The sequence below is a fragment of the Motacilla alba genome, chromosome 1 (genome assembly GCF_015832195.1).
Source record: "Motacilla alba alba isolate MOTALB_02 chromosome 1, Motacilla_alba_V1.0_pri, whole genome shotgun sequence".
Classification (NCBI taxonomy): Eukaryota; Metazoa; Chordata; class Aves; order Passeriformes; family Motacillidae; genus Motacilla; species Motacilla alba.
Genome location: NC_052016.1, coordinates 93,590,420 through 93,603,851, shown reverse-complemented (window position 1 = coordinate 93,603,851; position 13,432 = coordinate 93,590,420). Strand labels below are relative to the sequence as shown.

Genomic DNA, 13,432 nt, shown 5'->3' with positions numbered 1-13,432 from the left:
AGGATTACTGCATAGGAATAAGACATTTCACATGAGTTTGCTTTATTCTTTTGCCCATGCAGACTCCTCCCCCCACCCCCCTTCCTGTAATTCTTTTATGTGGTTGTTTGCTTTGCTTTGGTTTTGGTTTGTTGGGGTTTTTTGTTTGTTTAAAGAAAGCATGCAAGTCAAGCTAAGGCTTTTTCTGTGAACAAGTGTGACCTTTGTGGAGGTGTATACCTTCAAGTTACTGGGTTCTATCAAGGAAGAAAGTTCCCTTCACCCTTCTGGAACAGCTAATTCCCTCCACTATCCAGGACACCAGACTGGGCAGCCCTAGTAATGCCTTCTGACCTCTTTTTTTGTATGTTCTGTAGCAATGCACTGTTTTAAAAAATAAAAATCCCACTCCTCACAAACTGCTTGGGAGGAAAGTTTATTTTATTCTCACCTCTCAGAAATGCTGAGGGAAGGAAGGACTATTAATTCTTGGGGGGGAAAAAAGAGGTAGAAAATGAAGGGTTTTACCTCTCCCTCCCATCTCTTGGAAATGCACTGTGCTTGTAATAGAGAAAGGAATGTGCTCTTGGCCAGGGCATGGCAGGAGGGCTGATGAGGATCTGATGAGAATCTGCACAGCCTTTGGAATAGCAGGGGCAGATGCATCAGAGGGTAATTTGGGCTGGTTAGGCAAAGGAAAATACACACTGCCCAGCAGCAGTGGAAGACTGAAAACAACTGAATGCCCAGAAAACCCTTGAAGAATTGGGAATAGTTCTCTGTTATAGTCCCTAAAACCTCACCTGCTATTCATGGCAGGCCTTGCCCTGTTTGCACAAAGGCTCGGGCTTGAAGCCTATGCAGCAAACTTTATCCTTCCTCCCCTATCCAGTCTTCCTTTTAGCAGGTATTTTATTACATGACATCCCTTGATGTGTCTTCTCAGTGATCACAGGGACGTCCAGCACCACCTTATGTTTACATCGTATGTAACAGGAATTTGAGTGATCGATGCGAGTACTGCAAAGGCAAGGCCTGATGCAAAGGGGCAGCACTATGTCAATAGTTACACATTGCTGGTCCTTGTGGCACAGCTTGGTATTCTTCCACCTCCATCCACAAACTCTGGTGCAAAGAACAGCATTGGAAGAGACATGTGCTGGTGCAACTGACTTTTATTAGTTATTTCTGAGAGAAAGGGCAAATCACTCACAGCTAGCTCTATTCATTATGACAGTGAGTGGGAAGAGGATTAGAGGATCCTGAGCTGGCAGAGTTTTAAAAGAGAAGGACGTTGACTTTATGTTCAGGATGCGTGTTCTCACCTGGATGCTGGCCTAGGACTCATGCAGCCATGGAGAGGATGCTGGCAGCAAAGACACTTGAGCCAGCCTTGCTCTGAGTATGAGGAGTGGCTCATAGGCTTTCACCACACCAACGTGGTTGTGCATTATGCAAATTTTCTTTTAACACAAGAGCATGCTACAAGCATTGCATTAGCTGGAGATAAGTGTTAGCCACAAGCAAGGAAACAAAGCCTTTTATTAGCCAATAATGCAGATAAGAAAAGATGGGTAAAGTGTACCAGCTTCAGTGAGAGACAGACGAAAATGGATAGCAAACTATCATTTAGACAGCCAACCATTTGTGAAAATACCACATTTGATTGATGTTCTCATGGGCATCAGTATAAAATGCTAACAGCAAAGAACACATGAAGTCATAGACTTTGCAAAGCAGTACTTTTTGTTTACTGATACACATCAGTTGAACAAAATGGAAGGAGATGATTGTCAGCCCAATTTTGAAAACAAATGGCATAGTTGTATACAAAAAGTGAAAGGGTGTTTTTCTTCCTGGTTTGGCATGAAGTTTATTTTTTATATTTTATTTAGACTTGGTTGTACAAACCAGTGCAGAAAATGTCTTTTCTCAGAAAATGTCTTCTCTGGGTAAATTATTTTTAATAATTCATAAATGATGAGGATGCAGCTAGAATATGTACAGACACTGTGGAGATGCTGACATATGGTAGAAAGGCAGAATGACCACTCAGTCCCAGTGCTGGCACTCTGGATAAAGCTTCTAGGATGGCCGTGTGTAGGTAAGCAAGCACTCAGGTGCATTTATTCTCTTGATTTAAAAATTGGAGACCAAATAAAAAATGAAAAGTGAAACTCCTTTGATCTAATGAGAGGTCTGAGGCAGGAAAATGTATGGTTTTGGAAATGGTGTTGCAGTTGTTATGAAATCTCCTGTCCTTTTTATGAGCTTTTTGGATGTGTTCATACAGACTAATAAGATTCCCAGAGAGCTGCACTTCACTCATGTGGACACTCCTAATATCTGGGCTCATATGTGCTGTGCTAGCTCAGGGGGAGCATTTCCCTGTGCTTTTTAGACCTCTTGCAGGTTTATCTTAGAAAGAAAAGTTCAGGATGATGGCTGCCCTTTGGAAATGATTTTATAATGGGATGTACTGTGAGAGATTTAGTTTTGGCTAGGCTCAAGCATTGTCACTTGGGAGCACTGAAAGTTGTTTGAGAGTTTGAAAGGAGGGGACAGTGATCTCTGTTAGCAGGAGGAGGTCTGAGCAGAGAGTTGTGTTGAACAGCAGGGTTTCTTGAGCTGTGTGAATACCTGCCCGCTGCCCTACACTTCCTTCTGCCACACCCTGCACAATGTTTTCAGCACAAGGTCTCCCCTGGCTGCAGAGACAAAGCTTTGTGTGGGAGGCAGGTGATCACAACACACTTTTGAACCTGTGCTATGCCAAGGCATGGCACCCTGGGGCAGTGTCCGGGTGGTGCTCTTGCTGGTGCACATGCCAGAGAGCTGGAGCGCCCCCAGGGTTGTGAAAGCACTGCTGATGTGCCTGGGATGGCAGAGGACCATGGCAGGCACTCTGGGCTTGCTCCCTCTGGAAGCTGTGAGCTGTCCCGTTTCTGCAGTCCAAGTGACAGGAGAAGAGGCTGTGTGGCCTCTGGATGGTGCCTTCATTTCAGGTCTGAGTCCTTAGAAAGGGGGAGGATGAGAAAAGGCTGCCTTAGTCTTTGGTCCTGGCACTTCGGATGGTTTTGGGTTGGTCACTCTCTCAGCTAGAGGAGTATCTCTGAGCATTTGGGTTTTCTTTATATCCCCAGAATCCCTGCTTTATCTTCTTCTTTTTCTCGCCCCTCTCCCCCCCCCAAATCTTCAAGGCTGTGTAATACCAGTGGGAATGTTAGTGTATATTGTGATGTACTGAGCAAAGGACAGCTCTTCGTCTCATGTGAAATCATTTCCCTAAATTCAGATTTTTCAACTCCTCGTGTTTGTACTAGAAAAGGGATATTCTTATACAAAAGAGAAATGAAAGATGTAAATTGCTGTTGGTTTTTGGATACACACTTTTGAGTGTATTGGCATTTGGAAGGGATAAGAAGGGAAAAAACAACTTGTGATGCTATATTCCATCTCTATTCTCTGCAGTGGCATAGTCTCAGATTTATTTCTTGTATCTCAGCTTATCTGGAAAGGACCTAGGAAGGAAGAAGGAAAGTGAAAAAAGTCTCTGCTGGGAAAAGTCCAATGTAGCAAAAATACTGTCATAAACAGGTAATATTTAGCAATTTGTCACCAGACATTATATTTGGCTTATGAAAACTCATAATAAATTGATAAACCAAGTATCTCTAGTATTCCATTGTGAAAAGAACCACATATACTATGTGGAAAAAGAAGGGAGGAAAAGGGTGTGACTGCCAGTGGTGTGGTAAATCTTGTTCTTACTAACAAGGAAGAACCAATGCAGGTTACTTCTTTAGGATGAAAATCCTGCTGAGTTTTCAGATCACAGGATGATTTAATTAAGTGATGGACTTCAGTAAATCCTTGGGGAAACTGGAAATGAGAAAGCTCAGCAGCCGAGCCTCTAGATCCAAGCATAAGTGCACAATGAATGCCATCCCTCCCAGTGGGTGCCAAATTCAAAGCTGCTGGATTTTGTCAGTATTTTGTTGCACAGCTCTTAAGCTTGTAGACCATTATAGATTTTAAACAAAGCTTTGAGGGTGAAAAAACTCAGTTCCAGAGCAAAAACTGCAATCTCTGTTTACATCAGGGAAATGACAAGCAGTTACAGTCATGTCAAAGGTAAACTCTAGATTTTTTTGTTTCTCCTTTTAAGTATCGTGTTTTATCAAATCTTTCCTTTGATGAATGTATTAATACAGAAAGGCTTATTACAGATGTTGAGGAAAAGGCATGAAAGATTGAAAATCTGCCTAAAGACACCATTTAAATACATTATACTGAAAGGAAAAGGGAAGATACAGATAGTATGATTCTCTAAGTTTATATATTTGGGGAAAAAAACCACTAGGGATTATCTCCTAGTGGTGGAAACCAGTGTTTTCACCAAATGAAACATTTAAAAGGAAGCCCAGCTTCCCCCATGATAATAAAAACAACACAGTAAAGTTTAAGGTAGAAATGAATGTGATTGTCTAAAGCTAGGTTTGGTGAGACACATAGTCAGGCAGTACTTGGTTTGCAGAGCATCACAGAGGGATCTCTGGCATCTGCTGGATGCTCAGCAAGGACCAGTATTTCTTCACACTGTCTTGGGATATTGCTCTAATGGAAACCACCACTTGGCAAAGTTCTTAAGTAAGTGGCTAAGTGTCAGCTTCAGTGTTTGCTCAAAACCAGGATTTGCTAAAAATGAATCTGTTGGCTTTTGAGCATTTTTCTGAAAACTTGAACACCAGCACACTGCCCAGAAGCATTTTGCAAGTTCTTCCAGTTCTCTCTGCTGCCTTCTGATTCCCCTCCACCCCGTGCCCTTCTCGGGTTAAGGAAACATGTGTCCATTCATCCTTTGATGCAAACAAATCTCCCTTTGGTAATAGAAGGCAGAAAACTCTTCCTGCATCCTTGGTATGGAGCGGGTGGCTGCACCTCACTGCCCTTGTCATGGTGTATGTTTGCACAACGTAGTGACTGCTGCAAGGGCTGCTGTCACCTCCTCCTCTGTGTCAGCCACCATTGGCCTGGGACAGTCACACCAAACCCTGGGTTTGGGCTGGAAACTTGTCTTTTGAACTGAAACCCAAATCCTTATAATGGCATGATGAATTGAGAGGCAGTTTTTATTAAAAGCCTTACAGTCACCCCACTTCAAACCTAGTACTGCTTACCCGGCCCAAACTTACAGGATTTATTTACCACAATTTAAAATAACCATTTCCTTGCTGAGGGTCTGGGCTCCTGCCCAGGATGTTGAGGCCACTGGTATGTGTGCCCAGTGTCTCCTGCACACAGGTGCCTCTGACCTGCACCTTGTGTTGCTTTCTGCCTCACTCCGAAGTTATCTCACCTGGACAAGCTTCGTCCCTGCACACAGCTTGGGTCTCTTTGGCAGCTCTCCCACAGCAAAGCAGCCAGGTTTTTCCCCAGGTGACACTGAGCTGTCTAGGGATGACTCTGGCAGCAGTGGTAGGACCTGGTGTTATAGAAATTACACATGCCAGCCATAATGACTGGGTTTGATTAGGTTTCTGCTCAATCAATGAGCTGAAAGACAGATTCCTCTGTAAAAGTATTTTAAAAGTACTTTTTAGTAATAGCATACAGCCTGAGTTGGGCATCTCTCAAGAAGGTCCTTAAACAAAGAAATCCCTGGATAAAGCAGTACATGGAAAAATAGTCTCTTTCAAACACTATTTGTGTGTTTTGCTGGTAAGGAACAAATCATTTACATACTGGACAAATTTAGAACCCCTAGGTAATACAAGATCTTTTTGATTTTCTCTTTGTCACTCTGACAAGTGATCCTTAAAATAGTTGCAGATGTTAGAGGCAGCTGGGTCCACAAATACACTTGCTACTATTTTTCATAATAATAATAATAATAATAATAAAAATAATACTAAGATTCTGGAGAGTTATTCCCCTGTACCTCAGCAGTATCCTTTAAAATCTTTTCTAGTAGTCACTGTATGTTACTCTGGTCTCTGTCTACATTCCTGTACTTTAGTTCAATTTACTCGTCTCCTCACAAGCTCTAGTCACACCTTGGGAGTTACTCTTTCTGATTATAACAATCCCAACCAGGATCAATGTGAGGCCAGACAGCTCAACTTCCCCTTGCCACTAGGTCAGCTCCAAATGGTTTTTTCAGTTGTTTTATCTTGCTCTTTTGAGTGGAACAACTCCTTCAGCAACAGGCCAGCATTGGCCCAGGATGGGTCATATCCAGAACAAGTAATATAAAATAATGATGCACATTGACCTGCATCTTCCCTTAACATAGGAATTTGATTTCCCCACATAACCAAATCTCCAGGATTCCAGGGGTGACAGAATATGAGGACCACATACAGATGCAGTGGCCAAGCACCTCCTTCCTTCTCACAAGCCAAGGCTCCAGCCCTGTCTCTCTCCTTGCAAGAGACACAATAGTGGAGGGCTGCCTTCCTCTGGGTAAGACACACAATCTTAAATAATGTGAGGAAACAGCAAAAACGTGGTGGGCCTGAAGAATTGCTGCATGAGGAAAGAAAGGGAGTGAGGATCTTGCTTCAAAATGCTTGACTGGCAAGAAGAGAGCCCATTCGAGGTTCAATGTCCTTCTGTTTCCTCTAAGTGAGGAGATTTATGCTGCACCCCTGGTCACATATTAGTGTCCCTCAATGTTTGAAGCATCCAATGGAAACACTCTTTGTGACCTCAGATGTCACAAAATAAATCACAGTAATCTTTGCCTGCATTATGGTGGAGCTAACTTTTTTTTTTTTTTTTAATTGGTTTTATTCTCTAGAAATTTGGCTGCCAAGGTTTGGGACAGGAACATAATAGGTTTGTCAGGAATATAATATACTATCTGATTGAATTTTGCCAGAGGGAACATGTTTATACTTGCCTGCATGTTTCCAACAAACATTGTCACTGTGTGGGGGTTTATCCCCCAGTGGCTTTGCTATTGAGAACTAGTGAAGTATGGCATACAAACATTTGGATAAAAAAATAATATACCCTCACCTGAGTGCAGCTGAATGCAGCAGGCTGATGCCAATGAACCACAGATGGGGATGTGAGTTATGTCATCCACAATTTACACAGAGCCTGTAGAATCCCACTTCTGGATGTGTGTAGCTTACAGGGCATGCATATAACAGCTGAAGCTTTAAAGATACTGATTTACTTTCCTGCCATTGCTACTGCAACGTGACAGCAGGAATCTGAGACACCCTGTTTAACAATGGACTGGGTATGTCTCAGCCCACAATACATATTTATCTGTCACCTCCCAGTGGACATTTACTTTAAAAATAAAGGTATCCTAGATCACAGAATTGTTTGTGTTGAAATGGACCTTAAAGAACACCTAGTTCCAACCTCCCTGCCATAGGCAGGGACACCCTCTACTAGACTGGGTTGCTCAAAGCCTCATCCAGCCTGACCTTGACCACTTCTAGGGGTGGGGTATCCACAGCTTCTCTGGGCAACCTGTTCCAGTGCCTCACCACACTCATCCTTTTTTTTTTCCTAGGGTAAGTTCCTTATTAATTCTCCATACTTCAGGCAGATGCCCTTGATCAAAAGTTGCTCACCCTCATGTTTGTGGTAATTCTGATTTGGTACCTGGTGGGTGGTGCTAGTGGGTGTTTCACACCCAAGCTATGGGTCTGTCTGGTGCAGCAGCCCTGGAGCTGCCAGGCAGTAGAGGTGCCTTTGCTGTGGCTGTTCTGCAGCCCTGCACTGTGGCCCAGCCCAAGTGGCTGCAGGTGGCTCAGGTGATGTGTTGTGTTGTGTTTTAGATTTGAGTAATAAAGGTTTCATTTCCATTTCACTGCCTTGTTGGATTTTCAAGCCTTATTTCTTTAGTCTCCTGGTACTTCAGTGGATCAAAACAGCCACAGTCTACTCACCCTCCCATGCAGGTTGTGGCATGAGCATCTGCCACCGTTACAGCCCAAGGAGTGACTCTACGGCATTTAACTCACTATCCAATCAATGGCATCCATGACTTTCACCTTGACCATGAAATTACGGCTCTCCAGATGAAGAAAAGAGAGCACAAACAGACTATGCACCAGAAATATAATTTAAATTACAAATAAATTGTCTTCAGGCTTTGGACATATGCAGTTTTGCAATTATTTTTAGTTTAGGAACCTTAATAAGCAAAGTAATATTTTGCTTCTGAAAAATAAAGAAGAGAGAAGAAAATAAAATCAGTTGTTTTATATTTACTTTACTGTTACTAATTCTCCCTAACTCTGTTATCTATCCAAAAAGAAAGGAATGGAAAGAATCACTACCTTCCCCCAAGTTTCTTTAGAAAGAAGAAAAACCACAATCTGTAAGATACTCCAAATTCAATATAAATAAGGGGAAAATACATGGGGTTCTCAACTGTTGTTACTTGTACACTTGCTCAAATGCTGTAATTTTGTCATTTTGTCTCTGCACCTAAATGGGCTGAGAAAGGGAGAAACAAATAAGCCCACCTCCCCTAATACATATTTTTAGAAGCATTCAAGAATTCACCAAAGTCAGTCTTGAGACAGGAGGGACTGGTCGACTAAACTGTCATACACTATTGCCTTCTGAAGTGGAAATAGTCTCTGTAATCTGTTATACCTCTCTACAGCCTAATAAGTACCATATGGGATATTTTTATATATTATGTATATTTATATATATATATAATATACACACACATATGTTTAGACATGTATGGAGACATATATTATGTAAACATACACATAATATTCTATTCTGTACCTTTATATTTTAGCAACTTGCCTTATGTATGTGTACACATATATAGTGAAGTGCTGTTATTTTGTTGATACAACTAACACTTTTTGTATTCCTTTAGTGATTGCCACATGAGTTCCTCAAGGACAATGGACCCTAAGATGAGAGAAGCTGAAGGAGATGGAGAGGACAATTCAGGTATAATTTCTCCCTTCCTTGGAGAATGAAAAGTGCTGTAACTTCTTGAGCTTTTATGCCTTAGCTCTATCATAGAAGTGAATTTGTTTATTTAGAGAACTCATTCTGCCTTTCTCTTCACCCTTTTCCAAGAGCTGTCACATGTTTTCAGCATTTTCAGAGGCTTGAAATAAGATTTTTGTATCATCCTGTGACCAAGCTAACTTTTTTGCCCAACAAGATCCAAGAGAATGAAATACTGACAGGGATGCTTTGCAGTACTGTCATGTCAACTTAAACAGACCAGGCCCAAGTTGTTGGAATTCTTGTGGAAAACACTGATTTAATTTGAAATAGTTTCCTTCACAGAGCTGCAATTGATCCTAATTTAGGTCTTTCCTCACTGAGCAGACTAGAATTGCTTTTCAAGGTTATTGCTTGATTCCTAGATGAATACTTTGTGATCTTGTAATTGAATCTTGTAATCAGCATTAAAAATATTCTCGATGTATTATAAACCAAACATTTTAACAGCATTAGCCTCCTAATACTGTGCATTCACCTATGTATGCCTTTTCTACATTTAAATTGGTTTTGGTAGCCTTGCTCTTATCATCACTATTTAGCTTGCTGAACAAAGGTTTCCAAGTAATAATTTCTTTTTCATATCCTAGGCAGTTAAGACAAAATTTTTCCTTCACAGTTTAATCACCTCAAGAGGCAAGTACAAACTCTATTAGGAATGATTCTACACCACTGGTTATTTCGTATGTCTTATAAACATTGTAATCCATTCTCCAAGATAACAGTAATTTCATACTATCTGTACAGTCTTGAAAGACATTAATACAACAGTGGACTGTGTTACATTTTCCAGGAAAAAATCCACTTATGCAAAAAATTGCAAAGAAATGTTTTTGTTCAAAAATTTGCACATGCTTCTGGTCGCATCTTCTTTATGTTTCTTCACTTAGGGAAGAAAAAATCTAAGTTCAAATCTTTCAAAAAGTTTTTTGGTAAAAAGAAAAGAAAAGAGACATCATCTTCTGTGAGCAGCAGTCTGAAGTTGTGCCAGTCAACAAATGATGTCGCAGCCTCTCGTGACATGCGCACTAGTTATGATTCTGAAGATGAACTTGAGTAAGTCTTTGGACTCTGTTTGGTAAACAAATGCAAAATTGCTACAATGTCTGTAGATTAAAGACAGCTCAAAATTGCCTCCTCCCCTTGTTCATAATGCTGTGTTTTCAAATAGTTGCTTTTCTCAGGAAAGTACAAATGGAAATGGTTGATGCAAGGCAAATCAGAAGGGAATTGAGTGGGATGTAGCAAGAAATATTAATGAAGAAAGATTTAATTTAATCATAAATAAGCCTTGGGTTATAATTTCAAAATAATGTAATTCCCATCTTCAAAAATGAATTAGGTAATCGGTTTATATCCTACCAGGATTGTGTTATGCCCCTGAAATGTAACTACTAAGGATTGTTAGAGAAGGTTAGATGACCAACCATTTATGCCAGAGTTTGAAAGCAGGAAGGAGTAATGGGATGACTGCAACTGAAATCAGCAGGATCCAGAGGCTCTGAAGCCTTCTTTTCCTCTGTATACATGGGATTCATCTGACCAAAGTAAAAATGTCTGCATATGGTTCTAGAACCATAGATTCATAGAATAGTATGAGTTGGAAGGGTCTTTAGAGATCATCCAGTTCCAAACTCTCTGCCATGGACAGGGATAGTTAGTTACCAGCTGCCTTTTATAATCAGAGAGAAGTCAGCATTACTAACAAAGATAGTATCATCCTTATGCATGAAATAGGCTCTGAAAGTGCCTATACCTCCCCACTGAATGTAAACAGAAGCCTGAGATAGCCACCTCCATTGTAAATAGCTGCAATTTGATGTCTGAAGTTAGACCAGATGAGTCCCATCCTGTGTACCTCTTTGCCTCTGAAAACCCTGTCTTCACGTTACTCAATATGAAAAGTGGCCATGAGAAACCCAGTCCAAATATTCAGCTATTTCAGTTCAGATCTATCTCTGGACAGAGAGCTGGACTGAAGAGCAAGTCTTTGCATTGGTGGATGTTGTACCTCTCAGAACAAGCCTCCTGGTCCTCAAGCAAGGGGTGCTGCTGTGCCCAGGAATGGGAAAGGAAACCATCCCGGCCATTTAAAATGACATTATTCGATGTGGCCACCAGACAGCGCCAAACAACCAAAAGACAATATTAACAATCTTTTTTTTTTTTTTTTCTTTGATGGTTTAGGTTTTTTTTTTGGTTTTTTTTTTGTTTTTTTTTTTTTTTTCTTTTTGCTTTCATGGCATTGGCAATAGTAATGTTAGTTAGTCCAACATGAAGCCCTCAGAGTTCTGAGCTGGCAGCGCCAGGTGGTGTGAAGTGCTGTCCCCCCTGTGTACCTTAACAAGGTCATGTCTGAGTGGGTGCCATCTCTGGCTGTTCTGGCCATATTCCTGTGCTGTAACCTGAAGCGTTGTTACATGATTGTTTCTTAATATTTATTTGGACAGACAAAGACCAGGAAATTATTTGAAAGGAAGGAAAATTAATTTGAACACTCTTAATCTGAGGAGACATGCAGGGTACCTCCATTATGCGTCTGGGAGGGATACGTGCTAGAAAGAGGAAATGAGGATGGAATACTGGATAAATGTGCCCATGCAGTGACACTGCCTGTGTGGCTGCCGCCCTGGTTGAGTGCTGGTGCATGGGGCACCACTGCAGCCTTGACTGGCACCTACTCTGCAAATTACTATAGATCTGTCTGACCTTGGATGCTTTGCAGGGATCACATTTGCACTGAGAAAAATTGTTCTTCTAATGTCTCTAATGCGTTAAGCACATGTAGCAGGCTTTCCTTCCTTCTGCAGCAAGAATGTAGATCAGGTCTTTCCTGCTATTGTTTTATCAAACATATTTATAGCAGCCACTATGGGGAAAATGTTACTGTCTGCCATGATTGTTTGTTTGTCTTCAATGTCCCTATGACAGTATCTAGGATCCAGAAATACAGTTCTTTTTTCTTTTCTGCTCAATTCACTTGATAGTTACATAAACCCAAACAATTATCTATTCTGCACTCATTTACCCTTTCATAGCGCCCTGATTAAAAAAATTTGAAAAACGTATTCTTAAAAAATGTTTTGTGTACACATTTCTTGTCTCTTCTCAGTCAGGGCACGAGCTAAGCTGAGGAAAATGAGGACAAGGAACCTCCTAGCAGCTAGCTGTCTGTCTGTGGGCTTCCTCTAGTGCTCATACCCCACATGCACCATTTGCAAAAGAAGTTACGTAACACATGCATCAGAAGTAGAAAACAGAATATGAAACTGCCCACAAAGCATCTCCTACTTCCCCCAACTAAGCCACAAAGATTGTCAATGAAGAAATGGGCCCCACAGGCTCATAAGAGAAAATCTGAGGGACCTTGTTATAGAGCACAACACCTTTTAAGGATTTGTGCAAAGGATTCCATGTAAGGACTACATTGTCTGAAATGCTTTTGCTAATGATCTGTATGGCTGAGATATATTAAATGCTGTGCCACATTTAGATAGTAAAAGGTACTTATTCTTCTAGGGTAATTCTTCCTAGGGTAACTCATTTGCAAGACATGGTCTTACATTAGTAAGAAGTCTCAGTACAGACTTGTTCATGTGAACTCCATTTTGCACCTGGGCTTGCCTGTGGCACTGTGACACCACCCAGCTGCTGGCTTCCACCCAAGGGGCAGTAGCTTTTTTTCATAAGACATAACTCGTCTTCTGGGGTTAAACTGTCTTTAACCTTGATTCAGTTCGTTAACGTGACAGGTAACAGCACTTACAAATTTTTTTTGGTTTTAAAAGGTGTTACTTAGATTACCCTGAATGGCTGTATTCATGGGGAAGTCTGGAATCTTGTTTGTGATGTATGCTGTGCATCCCTGTGTCCCATTCCACATTCAATAGACCCCTTGAGTTAAGAGAAATGGCAAAAAAAGTTTGCATGTTTTCACTCATTTGTTATATTATTCTAGGACACATAAAGGCATTATGGGAAGCAGAGCTCTGTCGCATGACAGCATTTTCATCCTTGAGACTGGGCAAGAGCCTGCAAGGCCAGTAAGAGTGTTTTCTCAAGAAAACATTTCTGATCGGATTCGAGCTTTACAGGTAATTTAGACAATATCATTTTTTTTTCAAATGCAAGAGATGGAATGTCTTTCCAGGCTTGATTTTTTTGGATAGTATTTGTAGTTGAATGTTTGATTAGTAAGTAATATCTGTCTACAGTTTACATGACATGTTGCATTTGTTAATTAGACAGCAGTATCCCTCTTGGTTCTACATAAATGATAGCTGAAAAATGGATAGTTTATTTGGCTCCCTAAGAGAATGTGTAAAGTCAGATGTCCTGTGCCCTGGATCATTCAGTTGTGAAGTTAAAATAATGGTAACTCATTGACCTCAGCTAACAAATGTTCTGGGGAAACCTCCATCACTATCATAAGCTAATGTATTTT

At 40.9% G+C, this 13,432-nt stretch overlaps 1 protein-coding gene across 14 annotated transcripts in view; it reads left to right on the top strand.

Annotated features, from left to right (window-relative positions):
- CRACDL (CRACD like) overlaps positions 1–13,432 on the top strand; it is a 66,103-nt gene that overhangs the window by 29,027 nt on the left and 23,644 nt on the right. For all 14 annotated transcript variants that reach the window (XM_038143286.1, XM_038143276.1, XM_038143215.1 and 11 more), the window contains 3 exons: positions 8,849–8,925; positions 9,879–10,044; positions 12,947–13,082. In XM_038143286.1, the coding sequence (XP_037999214.1) occupies positions 8,859–8,925; positions 9,879–10,044; positions 12,947–13,082 (369 nt within the window). In that variant the 5' untranslated portion in view covers positions 8,849–8,858. The remainder of the gene's footprint in view (positions 1–8,848; positions 8,926–9,878; positions 10,045–12,946; positions 13,083–13,432) is intronic.